This window comes from Sprattus sprattus (assembly GCF_963457725.1).
Source record: "Sprattus sprattus genome assembly, chromosome: 16".
Taxonomy (NCBI): Eukaryota; Metazoa; Chordata; class Actinopteri; order Clupeiformes; family Clupeidae; genus Sprattus; species Sprattus sprattus.
The window spans coordinates 20,492,761-20,514,662 of NC_137914.1; the positions used below are offsets into that span (position 1 = coordinate 20,492,761).

At 45.6% G+C, this 21,902-nt stretch overlaps 1 protein-coding gene across 2 annotated transcripts; it reads left to right on the top strand.

The window, feature by feature from the left end:
• The first annotated feature begins 166 nt into the window (after window positions 1-166).
• On the top strand, window positions 167-21,875 carry bcl2l1 (BCL2 like 1). 2 transcript variants are annotated; one of them, XM_080854142.1, is made up of 3 exons: window positions 167-290; window positions 2,839-3,678; window positions 18,590-21,875. In XM_080854142.1, the coding sequence occupies exons 2-3, from the start codon at window positions 3,082-3,084 to the stop codon at window positions 18,731-18,733; spliced, it is 741 nt and encodes a 246-aa protein (XP_080710268.1). In that variant the 5' UTR covers window positions 167-290; window positions 2,839-3,081; the 3' UTR covers window positions 18,734-21,875. The 2 variants fall into 2 exon arrangements, with proteins under 2 accessions (XP_080710268.1, XP_080710269.1); XM_080854143.1 differs by lacking the exon at window positions 167-290 and adding an exon at window positions 1,256-1,340.
• The last annotated feature ends 27 nt before the right edge of the window (window positions 21,876-21,902 follow it).

Below are 21,902 nucleotides of genomic sequence, written 5' to 3' on the forward strand. Positions count from 1 at the left end.
TAGCTATCCAACAGCAGTTTTAAAAGGTTGCCAGCGAGGTTTTACTGTGCCTCGCGTTTCTCTGTTGGTTGTAGTCAGCGTCATTCACTGTCAGAGCTGAGGGCGGAACATCCGTATGCCTGTCTGGATAACCAATGCTGTAGAACTGGGTTTACGATACTGTATCCTTTCGTTTGCCTGCTACTGCTGCAGTAGAAATGTCGGATTTTATCTCATCCCGACTGGGAACAGGCGTATCGAAACATACAATCATGCTGCAGGTCAGGGATTTCCTCCCCGGAAAATTCTGAGTAAGTGGAACAAAGTTAGCTTGTGGTCTAGATGGTAAAAACCTCTCATTTTGATGTTTACTGCGTTGTTTTATTCAGTTTGGGGGCCATTACTATTACGAAATGGCAAGCTGTGGTAAAGCCATGTCAGTGATACGAGCCAGCTAATGGAAGAAACTGACGTAGATCGCTAGGATTGCACAGGAAATGTACTCTTGGATAGCACGGATGGAAGATAACTATATAACACAAGCTATCTGGCTTCTTTATGAGCGATATGCTATAGTAAAACGTGGGTATTTAGTGGTTCACGTTTCTAACACACGATGAAAACTTTAATGTTCGTTCTTTAGTGGGTATTCACGTACCATACGGTTCAGTTAGCCATACGTAAATTAGCTACGTGTCAGAGGGAAAGCAGGGTGGCTTTCCACATCATTTTAAAGTTATTTTTTTTAAAGTGAATATGCGTAATCTTCTGTTGTGGGTTTGGAAAATAGTAAAGGGTTGAAAAGACTTTTAACATGTATCCAGGTAGATAGATAGATACGCTGCAGCTTTATGCAGCTGGCTAAAACACTAACGTTAGCTTGTCTTTTCAGGATGTAAGGTTAATAGATGAAATTATTGAAATGTTAGTTTCACCTCCGAGACAGCCTTTTTAATCTACTTATTTGTATATGGTAGTCTCAGTCGTACATCAATCAGTAAGTAGAGGTCTGAGAAAACCTATGTTATCGTGGTTGCAAGACATGACAGCTCGGCTTCCCTGGAAAAAAACCTCTCAACCAGGCGTCGGTTGTAGATGAAAGGATGTACGCTTCTGTTACGTAATGGTGGTAGGCTGGGCTTTAAGCCAGCGTCGTTTATTACAGGCCTATCCTATCGGAGAGAGGGGAGGTAGGGCCGGAGGAGGTTCCTGGAGTCTCTGGTATATTCTCGCACCTCTCTGCATGTACGCAGCTTAGATAGTTCACGGATAATAAGCAAAATATCAACTTTTCTGCCCACTGACACTAAGAGCTGCGAACAGCGGACAGGGAATAAAAGATCACCTACAGTTTTCATTTGGTAAGCAGATTAATACCAACTGCATTTCGTATGTTATATGTTTAGCCCGTGAGGTCAAGCAAGGGGTGTTGACATATCCTCGTGGTCGAACTAACTTAACAAGGTCTCCAATATACCTTCTCCAAGGAAAGCTTTATGTTACTATGTTACTGTGATTCACACCCAATTCACCGTATTCATTTACTTTGCCATTCTTAACTGTTATTGATGCATCATTTAACCGAAATCATTAGATAATCTGTATTACATTAATTATACACCACTACTGTATTACATTAATCATACATGTTATTAAATGAAGGTTTTGAACATTTTATTGGGTTTACTCTTCTTGGTGTTGAAGTTTGAAAATCACTGCCCCTTAGGTGTCGCATGTTGTGTTCATGGAGCATGTGATGGTCCAACGTAAACAACTGTAACTGTAAACATCTCCAAATATTGCCCTACTCCGAACACGGCGTGGCTTGCTGAACTCTTGTATCGAGCAGAGCATAAGTATTTCATGGAGTTAAGATTACATTTGATATTTCAAATAAAGAATATTGTCCTTTGCTCGCTAGCCACCATAAGCATTAGGCTATCGCATCATAACTATCAGTTACAAATGCTGCAGAACTCCTATACGTCGTAAATGATTTATTTTTCATGTCATACCCCACCTCTCCTATAAACAACGATAACCATTCGTGTCAAATGTCATGATCACCATAAATGTTAGGGATGCATGTTGACGCTTTTGTTGCGATGTCCGCGAACTCGACCACACTGTTCTCACGTGTTTGCCAGCGCTTTAATTTCTCTGCACGGTCAGTACCGCAATATACCTCCCGCCACACGAAGAAGACCCATGTGCGTTTAAAAAAAAGGAAACGTTTCAGCGATACGATGTATTCAAGGACAAGGAAAGGTATGGTTTACGAACATGCAAACAGCCCAGTTGTTTACCTTAACTTATTTTGTGTGTATGCTGCGTATTTACACAACCACGTGGAGCTAGAAACTAAGTTAGTTCTATTTGGATTGTGTTGGATATATGTCTCGCGACTTGCAGTGTTGCGGAAAATAAACTGATTTATCAGTCTCTGCATCACAGATGGTCCACGATATAGTGTAGATCAGATATTGCGATCAAAATTCTATCCACGCAGTCCCTACGAAAACTCTAGCTGTTTAAAATTCACCCGTGTCAAGGTCAGTGGAGAGACGGGACTTCTTTCTTCTGTTTTTGAGCCAGTGGCTGGGAGGAAAATGTAGCCTTTCGAGGAGGGGCGGCAGGTGATGGCGCTACCATAATATGCTCCATAGCTCCAGCTCCCAGCCAGCCCCCCAATCACGGTGGAGACTCCAAAGACTTCTGTTTAGAAAGCAACACCCCTCTACCCCACCTCTGTCTGATTTTATTCATCTCTCCTCTTACCTTGCCACTGTGGGTACTGGGAGGGAAATTGAGGGATAGCCAGTGTCCGACTGAGGTCTTAACTTTCTGTTTTTTTCTCAGGTTATAAATCAGTGCTGCAATCCTGATTGAGTTTGCTTCATTTGGAGCAACAAAGAGAAAACGCCAATGACGATCGACGACAGACCACCTTATTTCTGGTCCTTGATGTCAGCAGCTTGGAAAGCCTGAAGCCACAGACAAGTGGAGCAGGTCGACAGCATTCAGAGGGTGGGACAACAAGCACCCACTGTGGAAATTTATATCCTATTTAAAGTAATAGCAAATTAATTTAAAGAGGTAAATATGACTGAACAGGTGACGTCTTATAGCAACAGAGAACTGGTGGTGTTTTATATAAACTACAAGTTGTCCCAGAGGAACTATCCCATCAGCTACATTGGGCTCACGGACGAGACGGGGAGAACTGAGGGGGGACAGGTGGGTGGGGAGAGTGAGCCAGGGACCGAGGCGGCAGCAGTCACCACAATGACAACCCCTCTGCCCAACGGTTCTGCCAACGGTACAAGCGGCCAGGGGGGCACGCCCACACCCCCGCGGTCGCCGGCAGCGTCCTCAGCAGGGCTGGACGCAGTCAAAGAGGCTCTTCGGGACTCTGCCAACGAGTTTGAGCTGCGCTACGCGCGCGCGTTCAGCGACCTCTCCTCACAGCTGCATATCACACCCGCCACCGCCTACCAGAGCTTCGAGAGCGTCATGGATGAGGTGTTCCGGGACGGCGTCAACTGGGGCCGTGTGGTGGGCCTGTTTGCCTTCGGCGGGGCCCTGTGTGTGGAGTGCGTGGAGAAGGAGATGAGTTCTCTGGTGGGACGCATCGCAGACTGGATGACTGTCTACCTGGACGAACACATCCAGCCCTGGATCCAGAGCCAAAAAGGATGGGTAAGTGTCCTTGCCCGCCGGCAGTGGGTTCCTGTCTGTTACAGCTTTGCAGTGAGGTCAGGGAATTTCAGTCAGTTCTGTTGACAGATGTGTCAGTGGGACTCTGACCTAAAATTTTAAATAGAGTCTTAAGAGTTGAGTCAGACTAGAAAAGACACCAGGACAAGCTTTGAGGTCATTCTGACGTCAGCCTGTCTTTGCCCTTCGATGTCCTAGAAGATATCATTGTACCCAGGACTATTTTAGGGACAGTCAGTCAATTCTGTGGAAGAATGACTAGTGATTGATTTTAGAATCCTTTTTATAGTTTGGGGGAAATTAAACAATGTGTTGTTGATTGTTAAGACACTTTGGGATGGGTTGTCAAGAATCAGAGAGGTGAAAGGTTGCTTGGATAAAATGGGTATCTCACCAAATCAACTGGGCGATTGATCAGCCTCATCAAGCGTTATCACTGTAACAGCTGGATTGGAGTAGTGAGCTGCTCAGGATGTGCGCAGGCGCGCGTGTGTGTGTGTGTGTGTGTGTGTGTGTGAGATCAGATCAGATCATCCCAGTCTCTTTGTCTCTTTGTTTTCAATGTGTCTATTGTTTTCTTCTCTTTTTTTCCCTTCTTTTACTTTTCTTTCCATTTTAGTTTGCGTTTTTTCCCTTTTGGTCAGCTGCCCTGTAGATGAAAGCTATGCTCTCTCTGTCTGTAGGGTCATGTGAGAGAGTCTTTGTCCACTATGTGTCAGTGCTACTGTTCTTTTATGAGGGAGTTGGGAGGGGAGAGGGGGGCTGTTATGGAGGTGTACTGATCAGCTCAGCTGTTTCCCTTTGTGGTAGGGGCTGATGGGTGATTGGGTGCATTTTTGTTAGTGTGTGTGTGTGTTTGGTTAGGTAGGTTTGGATCAGGGCGCAGTAGGCGATGTCGATGTCAGCATCTTATTGGAAAGGTCATATTGACACGGAGAGGGGATTGGGTGGAATGTTAGTCTCTGCTCTCTGATTGGATATCTGCTGCCACTGTTTGTGAAACCAAAATTGATTCTTAAAGAGAGAGGCTTGAATACAAAGTGTTCCGTAAGCACACCAGACTGTTGTTGTTTTTGGTGGTGGGGGTGTTTGTCCCAAGCAACCTGATGTCATTAAAATGTGACTTGTTTCTATCTGTTGCACACTGATGTGTTTATACATGACTCCCATGGCTGTTTATTTATACCCATATAAGTGGAGCAACACCTACACACACCATCCCATTACTATGTCATATCATTAGAATAGCCATGCTAAGTACACATTCCTCCCTCTGGGGTCATCGGTCTGGAGGTGTGTGTTGATGCTGACGATGATGTGTGAAATGACTGAATGGGCTGAGTGACGTGCAGCAGCTATGAATGGTGTGTTGCTCTCTGACAGCTGCAATTTCACTTCTTCTTGTGGTTTCGTGAAAAAAACAAAGTTGAGTTGTGTGTTGCTGATGTAATTTCCTTACGTGCAAACTGAGATAGATCCGTGGTGTTCTGGTGTCTCTGTTTTCAAGACAGAAACTTTTCAGATTGTTTTCCGCCTCTTCAGCTGGTACAAGCACTAAGGCTTTACCTGTCACACACACACACACACACACACACACACTTTCATTTCCATTGTGTTGATATTCATTTGGGGTCAGTGTGATACGGATCGCTCATATGCATCCCTTTCCATGACACGGTGGCCAGAAAAAGTCCCTCCATGACAGCACCCACTCACCTCTTATCCACTGGCTCTTATCTCCAGCGCAGGGGTGTCCCCAGAGCGGCAGCAGGGGAAATCTGTGTGTGTGTCCTGGCCTCTCCCTGCGCTCTCACCCACCCACCCACTCACTCACTCACTCATCTCTCTCACCACCTATCCCACACAGTGCATTAGGTAGATTCACTATGACTCACTGTGCATTCTCTCTCTTATGTGCTACTGCCTCTTTCTTTCCCCATCTCCCTCTTTCTCTGCTTTCTCACTCTGTTTCTCCTCCTCCTCTTCCTTCCCCTCCTCTCTTTTTCCTAATGCACCTAGGCAACACTCCACCACACACACAAAAATTCACTCACTCACTCACTCACTCACTCACTCACTCACTCACTCACTCACTCACTCACTCACTCACTCACTCACTCACTCACTCACTCACTCACTCACTCACTCACTCACTCACTCACTCACTCACTCACTCACTCACTCACTCACACACACACACACACTCTCACAAACACACACACACAGCGGTTGCGCTGTCTGCAACTGTTGGCAGCGAGCAGGTGTGTCCTGCTACCTGGCTGTCTAGCTTGAGTCTGCTATTCAGGAGGCTTGTCAATGGTTGCGTTATCTTTGTCTTTGGCGAGCTCTGAGGCGGCTGACAGTGGCCTCTTTGTCCGTTCGTGTCTGTTTTTCCCCCCAACCTTTCCTGCTCTGTTCCGTTTCCACGTTTGCCCGTTCCGAGCTGTCGGGTTCTGGAACGACAGCGCAGAGACAGGAAGAAAGGTGGATGGGAGCGGAGAAAACGAGAACAGGACGTGTGACACACTAAACAGCAAAAAAAAGAGGAAGAGACAAAAGAGGGCGAGAAAGAAAGAGAAGAGCTGTGTGTGTGTGTGTGTGTGTGTGTGTGTGTGTGTGTGTGAGAGGAGGAGGAGGATTGTGTCTCACCTAGAGGGAGACAGAGGAAGATTGTGTCTAACATACACCTATACTCATACACACACCAGCAGTATGCCTTTGTGGTGCCTGTTGTTTTTTGCAAAGGTACCGCACACGTGTGTGGGAGCGCTCGTGTGTGTGTGTGTGTGTGTGTGTGTGTGTCCTAATATATCCTGGGTATGTGGCCCTTGCATTAGCTGAGAAGGGAAGGGAAGGGAGGGGCAGTGACTGGAGCAATTGGCTGTTGCTGTGAACTGCCTAAGGGGGGTGGGTGATATTACCAATTAGGAATGAATAATATGAGGGTGCGCGCTCCATAAATGTCTTTGTTCAGACAGGCCAATATTAGATAAATCATTTCCCATCAGAGAGAAGTATGGCTTCAGGGGGAGGGGTGGATTCCACAAGAGAGGGAATGAAAATTGGGACCCCCCCACCACCACACCCCACATGCCCCATACTGTCATTCGTGTTATTGCTACTGTGGGTTGTTCCTTCTTATTCTTTTATTACTTTGTGTGCGTGTGTGTGGGTGCATGTGTGCTTTGTGGTGAAGTAATTCTGAGTTGATGAGGGTTTTAGAGGTGTTGCCATTGTGGAATTCACACACACACACACACACACACACACACACTCTTCCATACATGTGCAGGAACTGATATCAGACAGGGTTGCATCATATCTTTTACGTTAAGGTCTTGCATTTTATATCATAGCCACTGGAAATATTTTCATATTCTATCACTTTCTCCTTATAAATAAAATATTTATCCCAGTGCCAACATCTGTTTATGTTATGTCTGAGTACCCACAAAAGACAGACCGCGCGCACAGATTACCAGTCCACACCGCTAGCAGTCAGATTGGTCCCACATGGTTGGACAGAGAGCCTCCCATGGGACCCCTATCCTTCTTCTCCCTCCTCTGTCTCATATCTTTCTCTCTTTTCCTCATCTTTCCTTTCCTACACAAAAGGAACTTCTGTTCACTTTGCCATCCTTCCCTCACCTCTCCTTTTCCTTGTCAGTGTTTCGCATCCTTTCTTTTCCTGTGCCTTTCTTCCTTTTGTTCTTACCTGTCCTGTTTCTCTTTCTTTTTCACTTTCCTTTTCTCCTGTTCACTTTCTCTCCTGTGGTTTCTCTCTCTCTCTCTCTCTCTCTCTCTCTCTCTGGCTGCCTGCCCCTCTCCCTGCTCATGGGGTGGACGCGTTGCAGATTAGATGTGCAACAACATGCTCCAGCGTCACCAGCGCCACCGCAGCCATCCATAGTCTTCCGTCTGATGCCCCCCCCCCACCCCCCCATCTGGGCGCCAGTGGCTTCTCCTCCCTCCCTCTCTCTGTTCCATTTTTCTGTGGCTTTATCAGTTTAGCCATTGATCCGTTGGACATGATCACCCCACATTCCGGACAGCAATGTCTACGTTAACATGCTCTCCGACCCAAGACCCCCCTACACACACACACACACACACACACACACACACACACACACAATGATCACTGACATATTACCATCCCTTGTCAGTGTGTGTTTGTGTGTTGTAAGAGTCTTTGCTTCATGTGTGTCTAGGTAAGGGTTGCGCTCAATGCTTTATCAGGCTTAAAATTATTTTCAGGTAACAAAGGTCCTACCTTCCCTGTGTGTGTGTGTGTGTGTGTGTGTGTGTGTGTGTGCGTGTGTGTGTGTGTGCGTGTGTGTGTGTGTGCGTGTGTGTGTGTGTGTGTGTGTGTGTGTGTGTGTGACAACACTGTGTGTGTATGTTTTGGCAGACAGGAGGATGTGCAGACTGAGCACGTGATGGCCTTAAACAAAGGAGCCACGTCACATACACACATGGGCGTGCGCAAACGCACATGCACGAGCTCCCCTGTACACTAATACAGACACACACATGCACGTGCCCCCCTGTACACGCATACAGACGCGCGCGCGCACACACACACCACACACACACACACACACACACACACACACACACACATATATTCCCCCATGGTCCCTCAGGTGAAGCGCTGGTCCGTAAAGCCGCAGTGACAGCGACAGCAGACGGCTGGAAGTAGGGGTGACTGATCTGAACGTCGCTCCGACTCTCCGGCTCCGTTTGGCTGAGCTCCACCCAACCCCTCTCTCCCGACACGCTCGCATCCACCCACATCAAACTCGTACACAAACACGCCGTCGCCGTCGCCACTTCCTCCGCTGAGGTTTCTCACATTGTCCTGACTAGCATTTGGTCAACGCACTGCGCACCCCCCACCCCCAAACAAAACGACTTGTTTACGTTTTTTTCCGGGGCCACCATATGGGCGCTCTCTTTGTCAGCTCGCGTTGTGTCACACAGACTCATTATCATATCCAAGGTCAGGTCTCACCCCTGACCCCTTTGTGCTGCGGAGAATAATAAAAAGGCGTCAGGAGCAGCCCCCTATACGTGCAGCCATTGTGTGGCGGGCGCTCTTTGTTTTAGGCGCTGTAACATGCTTGTCAAGCTACACATGTATGTTCGGTCAGGATGCGGTTGATTCAAGTTGATTGTATAGTTTGATGTGCTTGCATGGCATCTGTCGTAGTATTTGTGTGTGTAAGTTGAGGGTTGTGTGTTTGTGTGTGTGTGTGAGTGAATGCCTCTGTGTTGTTTGTACGTGTTTGTCTACTGTGTACCCGACTGTATTGGCGTTTGAGTATTGGCGCACAGTATGGTGTGTGTGTGTGTGTGTGTGTGTGTGTGTGTGTGTGTGTGTGTGTGTGCTGGTGTATGAGTTACTGTCTGTGTATTTATGTGTGTCATCGACTAGAGGATATATGATTTTGTTTGCAATGTCTGTGCCTTTGTGTTGGTGCATGCGTTGCTCTGGTTAGGTATGTCTGTTCGCACATTTGTATGTGTGTGAGTGCATTTATCCAGGTGTGTGTGTGTTTCAACGGTGGATGTCTGTAATGTGTTGTCTGATGGTGTATGTAGATATCTGTGCAATGTGTCTTCTGTGCATGTGTGTGTGTGATTGAGTGAAAACAGCAGCAAACAGATGGTGTGATTCAGAGTCTCCTCAAGCCTTGTCGCCAGCACATGTGAGGAGAGAGAGAGAGAGAGAGAGAGAGAGAGACTGGGCCGTTCCACTCATCAGGGTTGCTGGGTGGAAGTATATGGATGTTTGTGGAGGAAAATGCACTTTCACATTAACGTCCACCTCAAGGACGATTGGACTGTTCCATCGCTCTAGGGTCACAGGGGGGTTGGCCTGGGCTAATCACAGCTCACGTGTCATAAGCGAAAAACCAAATCTGTCAGAGATTGGGGTGAGGAGTGTTTGTGTGTGTGTGTGTGTGTGTGTGTGTGTGTGTGTGTGTGTGTGTGTGTGTGTGTGTGTGCGTGCGCGCGTTGTGAATTAAATAGCCACTTTTCTACCACAGAAAGGTAACACATGAGGGGAGTGCGTTGTAAATAATGTTTTGATGGGAGATGTTTACAGTAGGAGTTTGCACCCTAGCAGGTTGGTGCATGTGTGTTTACTGGATCTCATCAGGATTTTACAGTGTGTGTTTAGCCTCCCCAGTGATGCGCTCTATACTCGGTGCACAGATTGCAGCAGGGATGTTTTCCTCACATTCACTGTGGCCTCATGACTAATCATGAGCTGTGTGTGTGTTTGCATGCGTGCGTGCATGCCTTAAAAACAGGACTGCATGTGACATGAATTTGTGCATGCGTGTGTGCTTGGTTTAATGGACAGTGCCACGCTCATGATATGAGTTTCCTGCTGGTGTGTACATTTGTGTGTATTGCATGCGTGTTTGTATGTCTGTCTGTGCCTACGTGTGTTTCATAGCCTCCCCTGACAGATTGGCCAAGGTCTCCCCTTCTCCCCCCCCCCTCTGTCCCTCTCTCTGTCCCTCTCTCTCTTCATCTCTCTCGTCATCTCTCTCCCTTCCTCTCTTCCTCTTATCTATTTATAGGCTCAGGCCGTGTTAGCCACTCATGCGGAAGAGCAACCTGCCGCTGTGGCCCAGGCCGCTCCTAATGCACTCTAATTCAGCTTAGCCACCATCGAACCGCAAGGCAATTAGCCACGCCGCAATTAGCCGTCCATAGCGCCCCTAATATGCAGCTGAGCTACGGCTAACCTTTGGGGCCCGTCACTGAACCAGGTATTGAACTGCACAGCAAGCGAGGCTTGGACACTGTTTATTTTCTTTTGTCGGGAGAAGAGATAAATAAAAATAAAAAATAATACATTTATCCTGTATATTTTTTTAATAGTGCACTGTGCAAGACTGTATGATGTCTGATTGGATTTGAGATTTAGGAATCAAAAGACAGAGTAAGAAAGTGAAAGTTGGACTTCAAGTGAAGTCGTAAAGCAAAGCTGAAATACATCCATTTTTTTTTTTTAGGAAAACGTAAAAGAATATTTAGACCCATCCCTTCCCTGCTTTTTCGAACGTAAACAATGAAAGCGTTCCCCAGACACTGTCAGGAATTCCTCCCCTTCCCGGCGTCCCGGATTGGGATTGTGTCTCAGGCTCTTATCCATGCTTAATTCTGCCTGGCTTCTCCTCCGCCGTGCCTCTCGGCTGTTGGGCACAGAAGTGTGTAGAGCAGCACTACACTGTGCAGTGCAGTGCCCACATCATCCTGTTAACTGGATACACAGCTCCCAGCACTGTGTATCAGGCCATTAGCAGCCTTTAGCACAGGAGCCAGACACTGACTGACTGACTGACTGTCTGCTGACTGTGTGTGTGTGAGTGTGTGTGTGTGTCTGCTGATTGTGTGTGTGTGTGTGTGTGCGTGTGCGTGTGAGTGACAGAGACGATCGAGTTAACGGCTTCTCTTGTCTGGGAAGGCCAGGACTTACCTGAAAGAGAGAGGGAGACTGAGGTGACTGTGCATAAATGGCAGCCATCTCCTCTCATCCCTGTGTATTTGGGTCGTTGGAGAGGGGGGGGTGCATGTTTGAAAGACCCCTTGCAGGGCTGGGGAGAGGAAAAAAAAATTACTCTCGTGACTGCTGTTTTACTGCGACTCTGAGCTGGCTTAGCGGAGAAATCAGGTCATGAGCAATTCCCCCATCTCTCTCTCTCTCTCTCTCTCTCTCTTTCTCTCTCTCTGTCTGGCTATCGTCTGCACCATCTCCTCTGTGTCACTTTCGTCTCTCCTCGAGTCTCCTTCCTCTCTCCTTCCTTTTATGTGACTTTTCAATTTCTCATTACATTGTCTGCCATTCCTCCATCTTGCCTCTGTATGCAAGAAGACCGTGGTCCTCCCTTCTTCCTCTCTCGCTTTCTCTCCCACTCTCTCTCTCTCTCTCTCTCTTCTGCATATCTGTCCATCTTTCTCTGTCCTTCACTCTCTCATCTCCTCTCCATCCCGCTCTCCCTCCATCTCTCCCTTCTTTCTCCCTCCCTTCCTCCCACTCTCTCTGTAGCTCATATCAGATTAAGTGGAAAATCTGAGGCCACATCAACAAGATTAGCGCCATGGTTAAGATGTATTATGCCAGTGGAGAGCTGAGGGTTGCGTCTGTGAAAGGGGCACAGTCCAACAGGGGATGAGCACAACCACCATAACTATATATGACACTGATGACTGCCATGCTGAGCACACAGACTAATCAGGACTAATGGCATGCCCCTCCATCCTAAAACTGTAACGTCGCTCATTCCATCTGTTTGTTTGTTTGTTTGTTTGTTTCTCTCTTTTGCTCTTTCTTTCTTTTTCTCTCCTTCTGTCCATGTCCTCTCTTCTGTTCCTGTGCCCTGCCTATGCAGCATGCTATCCTCATCCCAACACTAATCTCTCTGCATGTGTCTTGTTCTTTTCCTCTCATCCTCTCTATCGGACATACACACACACACACACACACACACACACATTTAGTAAGTGAAACACACAGATGGACAGATGGCAGGTCTCTGCTCTTTGTTCAGTGGTTCAGAGGGCATAGAGATGGGGTTATAGTGTATTGGTGGCACAGAGGGGTGCTGAAAGCATTACGGAGTCATATGACCCAGGCCCCACACACACACACACACACACACACACACACACTTGTACAGGAAACTAGAGTTACAAACTTTCTTTTCGCCTACACTCTGTGTCTGTGTATTTATCTGTGTACACCTACAAAATGAACCTGGCAGTGTGCCTTGTGTGTGAGTGTGTGTGAGTGTGTGTGTGTGTGTGTGTGTTTTTGCCTTGTGTGTGTTTTTGCCTTGTGTGTGTGTTTGCCTTGTGTGTGTGTTTGCCTGTGTTGGCTAGCTGTACCCTAGCTGGGATTTGCCTGACAGAATGGGGGCTGATGGTGACACGTCCCCAGTGAGATGTGGAACAGATTGTAGTCTGAGCCCCAGTATCCTGACTCATTAATCTTCACTTAAATTCATTTGTGTGTGTGTGTGTGTGTGTGTGTGTGTGTGTGTGTGTGTGTGTGTGTGTGTGTGTGTGTGTACAGTGGTTGTGTGTAAGTGTGTGTTCAGTTCACAATGCCATAGAAACACAAAGACCTTCCTCTTTACCCAGACGAAAGGACAGTATGTCCCTACATCTTGCCTGATCAAAGCTTCTTAATCAGGGCACAGTCTCGCGGAGGCCATGGTGGAAATCCTTCTCAGAAACAGAAAAGTTTCCCTTGTGACATTTCATCCCAAATACTTGGTCTGTGCCCTTAAGACTGGGTTACATCATGCAAGTGAAAACAGCACAGAAGCCAATCTAATCTGTGTTTGAACAATCAGATTGAGAGTTTTAGGCCACTGTGTTGCCTCAGAGTGTGGTGAGCCAGCACCCCATGACTGAACTCTGGCCTTGGTTTCCAAATGGCCCTCTTACACACACACACACACACACACAACCTGAGCTTGTTTGTTTGTTTATTAACGGGGTGATGTCCTTTGGTAGAACCACATGATCTCATTTTCTCCTTTTCATCACGTCATCAGCCACTGCTTTCTGCTGTTCCTCTCTCAGTCCTCTTGCACAATGTCTCTCTGTCCCAAAGCCACGTTGAGGAAGGAAGATGTCTCATCTGTACACCAAGTTATTACTTCTGGCTGGCCGGACATGGAAAGTCACCCCATGACATGGAAAAATGTAGACCAAAACAGACACTTTCTCCTCTCTTTAAATGTTGTCAGAATGTTCTTCCTGTTAACATGTCTGATGAAACAAGGTGGACATTTTTCAAGAAGTGATGACAAAGGGCATCCGGATTGCAGCAATTCTTCTTTTTCTCCACGTATTTCTCTTCTCGTAAGCCCTCCTTAACTCCCCACTTCCCATCCGGCCCTTCACCTCAACCCCTCCCTCTTGCTCTTCAGTGATCAGCTGAAATCAGAGTGACTCATCAGCATCTCGGAGTGAGTCAGCGAAGACTGCTGAGAGAGACTGCAACTCTTCATCCGGAGCAATACTTCACTACAGCAGCTACAGTGTGTTTGTGTGTGTGTGTGTGTGTGTGTGTGTGTGTGTACTGAATGACTCATGGTCCCGGAAATAGGCTGGAAAAGAGATTTGAGATCATTAGGTATCCGCAACACCAGACCAGATCAAAACTATCCTTCTCTCAGAAACCAGTCAGTGATGTTGGGCGGTTTCTCAATCATATTGTAGTCTCGTCACGTCATGCTAAGAGTTTTGACATTTTCTGCTGATCTTTCCAGACCCACCATCAGTGATCAAGCCTCTTTTTCAGATGGTTGGTTGATTTTTTTGGCCTTGTTATCAGTGAGAGATCATCCCTTCCTCAGAAATGCATTCTTCAGTTTCCCCCTTGATTCCCAGAAAGCACTGTTGTTCTGCTTCTGTACTCTCCAGCCTAGTTGCCTTAGCAGCAGGAATGTGGGGCCAAATAAGGTACAACATTTAGATGGAGACCTTACATTGACTGCCATTTGAGACGGCCAGCTGAGTTCGTTATTTAAACATTGTTCATTCATATTACGTCATGCAATGGAACCTTGGTTGGCAACGTTCTGATCAAGCTTGTGATCGTGCTCCTCAAAGGGTTGATAATAATCCTTTAGTGTCCTAAAGTTCTATTGCTTTAGTGTCCTCCTGCCAAGGATTGGACATCCATTCCACATGTATTTCACACCCCCACCCTGGGTAGCACCCACCTCTGTAGACGCCTGCTGAACGATGAGACCTTGCCAGCTTCTAGGGTGAGAAAGACAAATTGAATGTCTCTGGCAGGTTAACTACATGATTTAGTCACTGAGTAATGTTGACCTAAACCAACCAGACTATTCTCATCGCCCACAGAAACAGGAAAGTCTTGTTCCTGCATTCCTGGAATGTGTCCATCCCCATTCGCAAAAGTCAGTTTCCTCCTCCGGTTCTTATCACATTTGCTTTTTTATTCTTTTTGTTTAGTCACAATGAAATTCTGAAGTCTTGAGGACATGCTGGTCTGAGACTTTCTGATTTTGACAGTATTAGGAAGCCATCCATCATAGGGGTTGCCATGGAGAGGAGGAGGTTCAGGGGTCATTCTGGTGAAATAGTGGGGAAACCTTCCAGTGAGTCACACATACAGTGAACTGCACACATTCACACAGCACAGAGTGTATACAACCTGCTAACGCACCTCGTCAGAGCAGAGGCACATCACACAGACAAACACTCACACCAATGGTTTTATGGTAACCCTTTAGTTGAAGTCTCTATCACAATACCCTACTCTCTCTTCCTCCCTCTTTCGCTCTCTCTCTCTCTCTCTCTCTCCCTATCTCTCTCTCTCTCTCTCTCATTTTCAGCACCCTGCTCTTGGCATTCCCAATCTGGTCCACTCTTGTTCCGGTCTCTCTCTCTCTCTCTCTCTCTCTCTCTCTCTCCCTCTGAGCCTCTCTCTCTAAAGCAGATGATGCACACACCATTGGGCCTTGAACTTTCCCTCAGTAGTTGTCAAGGGCCGTTGTGAATCAGTTTTATGCTATCCAGTGATGCGCTGGGTCTTGGGTCTGCTACAGGCCGTGAGTGTATGTGTGTGTGTGCGAGCGCATGTGTGTTGAAAGCTACGTACACGTTTGGAAAACACCCAGCAGGCATGGCTGCCTAGCACCCAGTATCCCTGGGGAACCAGCAGTGAAAGCCCTGGTGGGTATTTATAGTCTTGAGAGGAGCTAGGAGTACTTGTCAGCTGTGAGACAGAGACACTTTGCAATATGGATCCTCTTCACATCTTCAGTTTTGTTTCTTTGTGTCTTGTTGTCTCGCTGTCGTTCATATCGGAATACAAACACAATTTACTGTCTCTCCTTTCTCTCTCTCTCTCTCTCTCTCTCGCACACTCACACTCACACTCACACCTTCTTTCATAAATACTTACAAATGTGTGTGATTGTCAGACTGAGTGTGTGAAAAAAAAAGGCTGATGGTTGTAAAGACTCAGCTTTGATGTCACTGATGAGGAAGTGGGTGGGGGAAGGATGTGTGATGGCACTGGACATTCATTAACATTAAGGGAAGGTGTGTGTGTGTGTGTGTGTGTGTGTGTGTGTGTGTGTGTGTGTGTGTTAGGGGTTAGGGTTAGGGTTAGACCAAGGTCTTGGTACTGTGGTAGGGTAAGGACTGAGCCTTTAAGAGAGGAGGACTCTGTTTCACTGTGGATTTGCACATCCGTATGTTGAACATGCATTTTGGCATTCACTGACATCTACTGTATCTTTGGTAAGGGTCATGGGTTGGTGACAGTAAGTCTAGTTGCACCCTCACCTTTTAGACTTGCCTGAACATGTTGGAGGTTTATGATCCAAAGTCGTATCAGTCAACGTTCCTACAATTCCTGTTTGTGAGTGTGTGTGTCAGAGTTAATCTGCACTTACTTCACCCTATCAGGGCTGTGGTAAGGCATTGGTTACTGTTCTGTGAAATCTGTTTCTATAATAATCTGTTAAAAGGCCATGCATTTTTTACGAGCTCATTCACTAACACACACCCACAAACACACCCACACCCTACCTCTACACGGATCACAATGGGGTCAGCATGGTACATTCTGTATGCGTGGGTGTGCACATTCTTGTACATCCAAACATCACCTTTTAGATTCTTGTAGCTGCAGCTCATGTCTAGGGTGGATGCCTTCTCACTGTAGGTGGGAGTTTTCTTCTTTTAAAACACTCTCATCATTTATATGATGTCACTCTATATGCAGGGTGGAGTAGATGATTTGAGCCGGTGAGGTTAATGTGGGAATCGCTCTTGTCTTCAGTTGTCTGTAGGAGACATTGTGACCTCTCTCTCTCTCTCTCTCTCTCTCTCTCTCTCTCTCTCTCTCTCTCTCATATCCTCTCTCTCGACCGCTTTGCACGTTGTGTCTGTTATCAGTCCTCAGCACTCTGTCTACAGCCCCCTCGTCTCCCTCTCAGAATCAGTTCCCCTGAACTGGCTTTCTAGGTTTCCTCAGAACCCCCCATCCCCCCCCCCCCCAACACACACACACACAGACAAACACATACACACACCAACTAACCAAACAGACACACACACAAAGCTGTCTTGTGCCAGACGCCATTGAGACAGGGCAGCACATTAAACATGACCACCCGCACCCTACTCTGACCCTCAACGCAAGGCCTGGATCTCTGTGGCCAGAGATAAAGTGCCAGGCAGCAGCACCGTGCCAGTCTGTCTCTCTGCCTCTTCACCAACCCAGAAAGAACCCACGGGCCGCAACACAGTCTACCAACACAGAGACCTGTCTCTTCTGTTAACATTTACATTGAATCATTTTGGTGGAGGCTTTTATCCAGAGTGACTTTAACTAGTCAGCTCAAATTAGGGGAAAAACATTGAGAGCCAGTGCTTTGAGAGAGGGGCGTTAGTTTTGCATACATGTAAGATAAGGAAGAGTGGAGAACGTTTTTTTTCCCCCCTCTGTTTTGCAAAGTCTTGTTCCACAGCTCATGTTCCGGAGAAGAACTGGTTCCTTCTTTGTCATGTCGTGTATAGCATTGGCAGGATGACATAAGTGACGGAAGTGGTGTGTGTGTGTGTGTGTGTATGTGTATGTGTGTGTGTGTATGTGTATGTGTGTGTGTGTGTGTGTGTGTGTGTGTGTGTGTGTGTGCATGTGCGCGCGCGCTCACACACCAAAGGAATGTGAATGATGTGTTTCCTCTATTTTCTGAGCCCCATTCTTGGCATATTTAGCCCATGATGACCTTGTCTTTATCTCAGAGAAATTCTTTTAGAATCCTTCCAAATCTGTCTTAGAGAACAAACAGTCTGTGAGAAGTTTGAGAATTGGACCAAATAACAGTTGTTTTCCATTGCAGTTTTTTTCCATTGCTCTGGTCTTACAGAGTTAGGATCAAGTGTGCAACTCAGCCCAAATGTAGCTGGCAAAACACCTTTATCTTTGTGTCCCCATTAAGTGAACTATTGTGCTCCATGCAGGAGAGCCTGTTGCAGAAGCCAATAATCCAAGGCGTTTTTATTGAGTCCTAAATTCCACACTGAGGTGCCCCAAGAGGGAAGAGGGATTGTTAGATGTGCGCCCTCTGGTGTTAACTAGAGTTACTGCAGTCAAGATGGGCTCGCTGGTGCAAACAAACTGCCTGACTAGTCATAGGCGGGGCTAGAGAGGCCACTGTCGGGAAAGAATTTCAGATGCAGAAGTGATTCGCGTGGGATGACCTCAAAAACAAATAATCGTCACCATGTAGTTAAAACCGAGAATGGTGCAATGTTATGACACACACCTCAGGGTATTTTTTCGTCTTTTTTTGAGTCATTGGAAATGTTCACCTCTTTAATTGTGTTGTTCTTATGTTGTTTGTATGCAAATGAGTTGTCACTTGGAATTGTGGAAATGTCCTGTCTGACTGTGGCCCTGAGTGTGCTGGCACTGACTGGGGTCTCCCCTGGCGGTCCCCTCCTGGGAGCTGCTGCTGCATTTGAGAGTGTTGTGGCTTGAGTGTGGGTGAATGGTGCTGTCCTGACAAGTCATGCAGGTGAAATCCCAGAACATGGGCTTATCTGATCATAGACCCACATCTGCTTTCATTCTCAATCTCAACAAATGTTTTGTCCTTTGAACCTCCACTGCATGAACATGTCTACAGCTCTATGTGATATTGGGAAATACAGCAAGGTTTGCGTGTTTTTTAATTTAAATTAATAAATGATGAATACGCTAAGTGTGTGTGTGTGTGTGTGTGTGTGTGTTTTAGAGAACCATATGTTTCCAATACATTTCTCAGTGCGTTCCAATCACTCACCTTTACTCTCCGCCTGTTTATCTCTGCAGGATCGCTTTGCTGAGATCTTCGGGAATGACGCAGCCGCAGACAACAGGAGGTCTGAGGAGAGCTTCAAGAAGTGGCTGTTGGCGGGCGTAACCCTGGTTACCGGGGTCGTGGTGGGGTCACTAATTGCCCAGAAACGCCTGTGAGCAGCAAGAGACGGTCACCTGACCCAAAACATGAAGGAACGACGTGCTTAAATATATATTATTTTTTTTCTTTCCCTTTGCCAAGAACCTCCATGTTTACATGTGCTCCTCCTTCCAGCAACACAACCTACCCACAGCACCAAGGGCGTAGGTTTGGTCTCTGCATTGTTAGGGACGCTGCCCGGCAGACCAAACATTTTTATTGAACAGCATCTATTGACAGCATCTTGTCCGATGTCACTCAATGGAACAGGGACTCTTTTGTTTTGAGTGACTGGAGAAAGACATTGTGAGTGCAATAGCTCAAGTCAGAAAACTGTCTTGACCACAACACCTTAATGACACCCACACACACACACACATAGAAAAAAAGGCTTCAAAAGAGGGGAACGGAGCTACAAAAAAGTGGACCAAACATTTATTGTTTCTTTTCCTTGTTCTGTTTTTGTTGTTGTTGTTGTTGTTTCATAACTAGTTTATTTTCAGTTTGTATGCAAATGCATATTTTATAGTTTGGACAAATAAAATGGAAGCTTGCGTTGTTTATGAAGGCTAAATACCTATTTAACAGAGTCATGTTGGTGTGCAGTTGACTCATTACCCCTTGTATTTTCTTTTTTATTGCTGTGGAACTTCAAGGGGATGTTCCAAGAACGTGGTTTAGTGACAAGCCTGGCTTAGTTAAATTTGAGCAAGTGATATACAACTTACTCTGACTTAACCTAACCAGGTTTGTCACTAAACCCCGTTTACGTTTTAATGCCTGTTTTGTTTGGGAATGTCTTCTCGGCTCATTCCCAAAAGCTGCTGCACCGTGGCCTCCAAAACAGCCGGGCAACCAAGCACTGACAAGCTAGTAAACTGATGTTTTGGTTCCAACTCTCGTGAGGTTTGCATGTTGTTGTTTTGTTTTGTTTTCAGATTTTTTTAAGTGTGAATTTGTGGAGGGAAACTTGTGGGTTGGGGGCAGGGGTGTCTTAATTTGTCAGCACACCAGAAATTATGTTCTTCAACAGGTGCAAGTAAGTTGAGTTGTGGTATGCATGTCTGATAAATAATAAACATGTCCACTTTATTTTATCATTTAACCACGCCACAGGAAACGGCAGATTTTCACCAGCTAATAACTGCTATAATGTCTGTGACCTGTAATCAACAAAGCAGGGGGAAGAAAGTAATTTTTACTGTTGGATTTTTTCCTATTTGTACCAAAACATTGAATATGGACTAAAATTGACAACAGGCTTACCGTAGGATGTCTCCTAATTGCATATTTAAACGTTGGAATTTATGTTCTTCTCTGAAGGGTTAGTTTGGTAAGTACCAAACTGGACTGGCAACAGAAAGCGAGTGATGCTGAAAGATTATGTCTGGCCTGTTGATAACAACGTTGACTTTGGAAGTCTGACGCCTTTTCACTCCTTTGACACAGCTATAGGATCGAACCACTGTGTTAAGAACTAGTTTGATTTGAAAAAAGAAGGTCCTTAACATAGGACAGAAAACGATGAGCTCACCGTAAAGTCAAACGTCTTTTTATGACAAAAAGGTAACTGAGGAGTAGGCCTAATGAAAATACTGTAAACGTAGCTACAACTGCACACTGGACGACACCTTGTCAAAGTCAGAGATTGGTCTTCCAGTGCAGTCAATTCACTACCTTATATCTTCCATCTCTGACCACTGACAGCCGGAAAACATGACATTAATTCTTTAACGCCTTGCTGCCAGAACCTCTAATAGCGCGTGTCACTTGTCGAGAGCCACCTGCTGTTTAGCGCATGACTAATGTCAAACGGCAAGGCGGTGAGAAAACGATTTCTTGGCTCCAGAACATGTTTAATTTAAACGTAGATGTGTTTGTCGTTTCCTACTAATGCTGTTAGGAAAGAAAGCTAACTGAAGTGAGGAGAAATTAAATGAGACAGGTGAATTTTCCCCCCACCTGTCTACCCTTCTGAGATTCTAAAATCCTTTTGGGAAGACAAAGTCCTTTGGTCTGTCACTCAAATGCCACGGAGCCTGAAAGCTTTGTCCTGTGAGACCTGACCTAAAAACCTATCGAGGAGACGAGACTTTACAGAGAAACTGTCAGTCTTCATCAGTTTTTGACATTTGGAATAGGCCGAAACGTTTCCAAACGACACTTAAAATGGTGATGTGCGTGGAGACATTAGCTACTGCTGTTGTGTCACAGGCTGTATGATGTTTTGCTTCTTCCAATTCTCGTTTTATAACGTCTTTGGTTTGGTTTGACTTTCAGAGGAAACTTTATGTCATACAGCTACAGTTTTACAACTTATATTTGGCTTTCCTCAGTTACAGGTGAATTAACAATGGCTGCACCCCTCAACCCCAAAGTATTTGTCATTGCTGCTCCGTAATCACAGATTCTGCAGAAAACATTCCGTGTGAAATTTCAGTGCTGCTTGCATGCTTAAGCCACGCTTCTCTCAATATAGACTGCCAAGAAAAAGTTTCCCTTCACTTGTCGGTGTGAGTGCATAATTTGTGTGGATACTTGATGGAAAGTTTCGGCAAGTTTGTCTTTCAACTAGCATTGGCAAGCTTTGGCACGACACTATGTAAAGTAGCTAACTTAAATTACCTTTAGAGTAGCAAAATAGATTAGCTAAATATTTAAACATCTGATTATTTCCAAATGTTATATTTCGTGTAAACACATAGTGTTCCTTGCTATTGCCTTAAACTCCATCATTTCTTTCGTTGACGTGTATATTTAAGTCATTGTGTTTTAGGAAAATGCATTACAAAATAGGAAGTTTAAAAAAAGAGAAAATATTTTTTTAAAGTTTTGATTTATTTTTTTCCCATCCATAGTTTAATTTAAGCAAACCTGAGCGACAACAATAACTTAAATGGGTTGTTTGATGTTTTAGAAACCTATTTAATGTCTGAAATGAATAAAGACACATAATCACAGTTGTTGCTTGTTGCCTTTTTTTCTGCCAAAATGGTGTATGCTTGGTTATAGTAGGCTTCTTAAAACCAACTTCATATCTGTCTAGTGGAGCTTTTAAATCTTTTATTAATGATATAGGAAATGAATATTCAAAATATAATTAAAAAATCATGATGACACCTAGATCAGGTTATATAGGCGTAGAACCCCAGCAGGTCTCTAAATATTAATAGTTTAATGTCTGCA

Excerpts from the sequence above, each read along its gene's own strand:
- bcl2l1 (XM_080854142.1), top strand. The coding sequence starts at position 3,082 with ATGACTGAACAGGTGACGTCTTATAGCAACAGAGAACTGGTGGTGTTT. Across the intron at positions 3,679-18,589 it reads TCCAGAGCCAAAAAGGATGG|GATCGCTTTGCTGAGATCTT; the intron begins GTAAGTGTCCTT and ends TTATCTCTGCAG.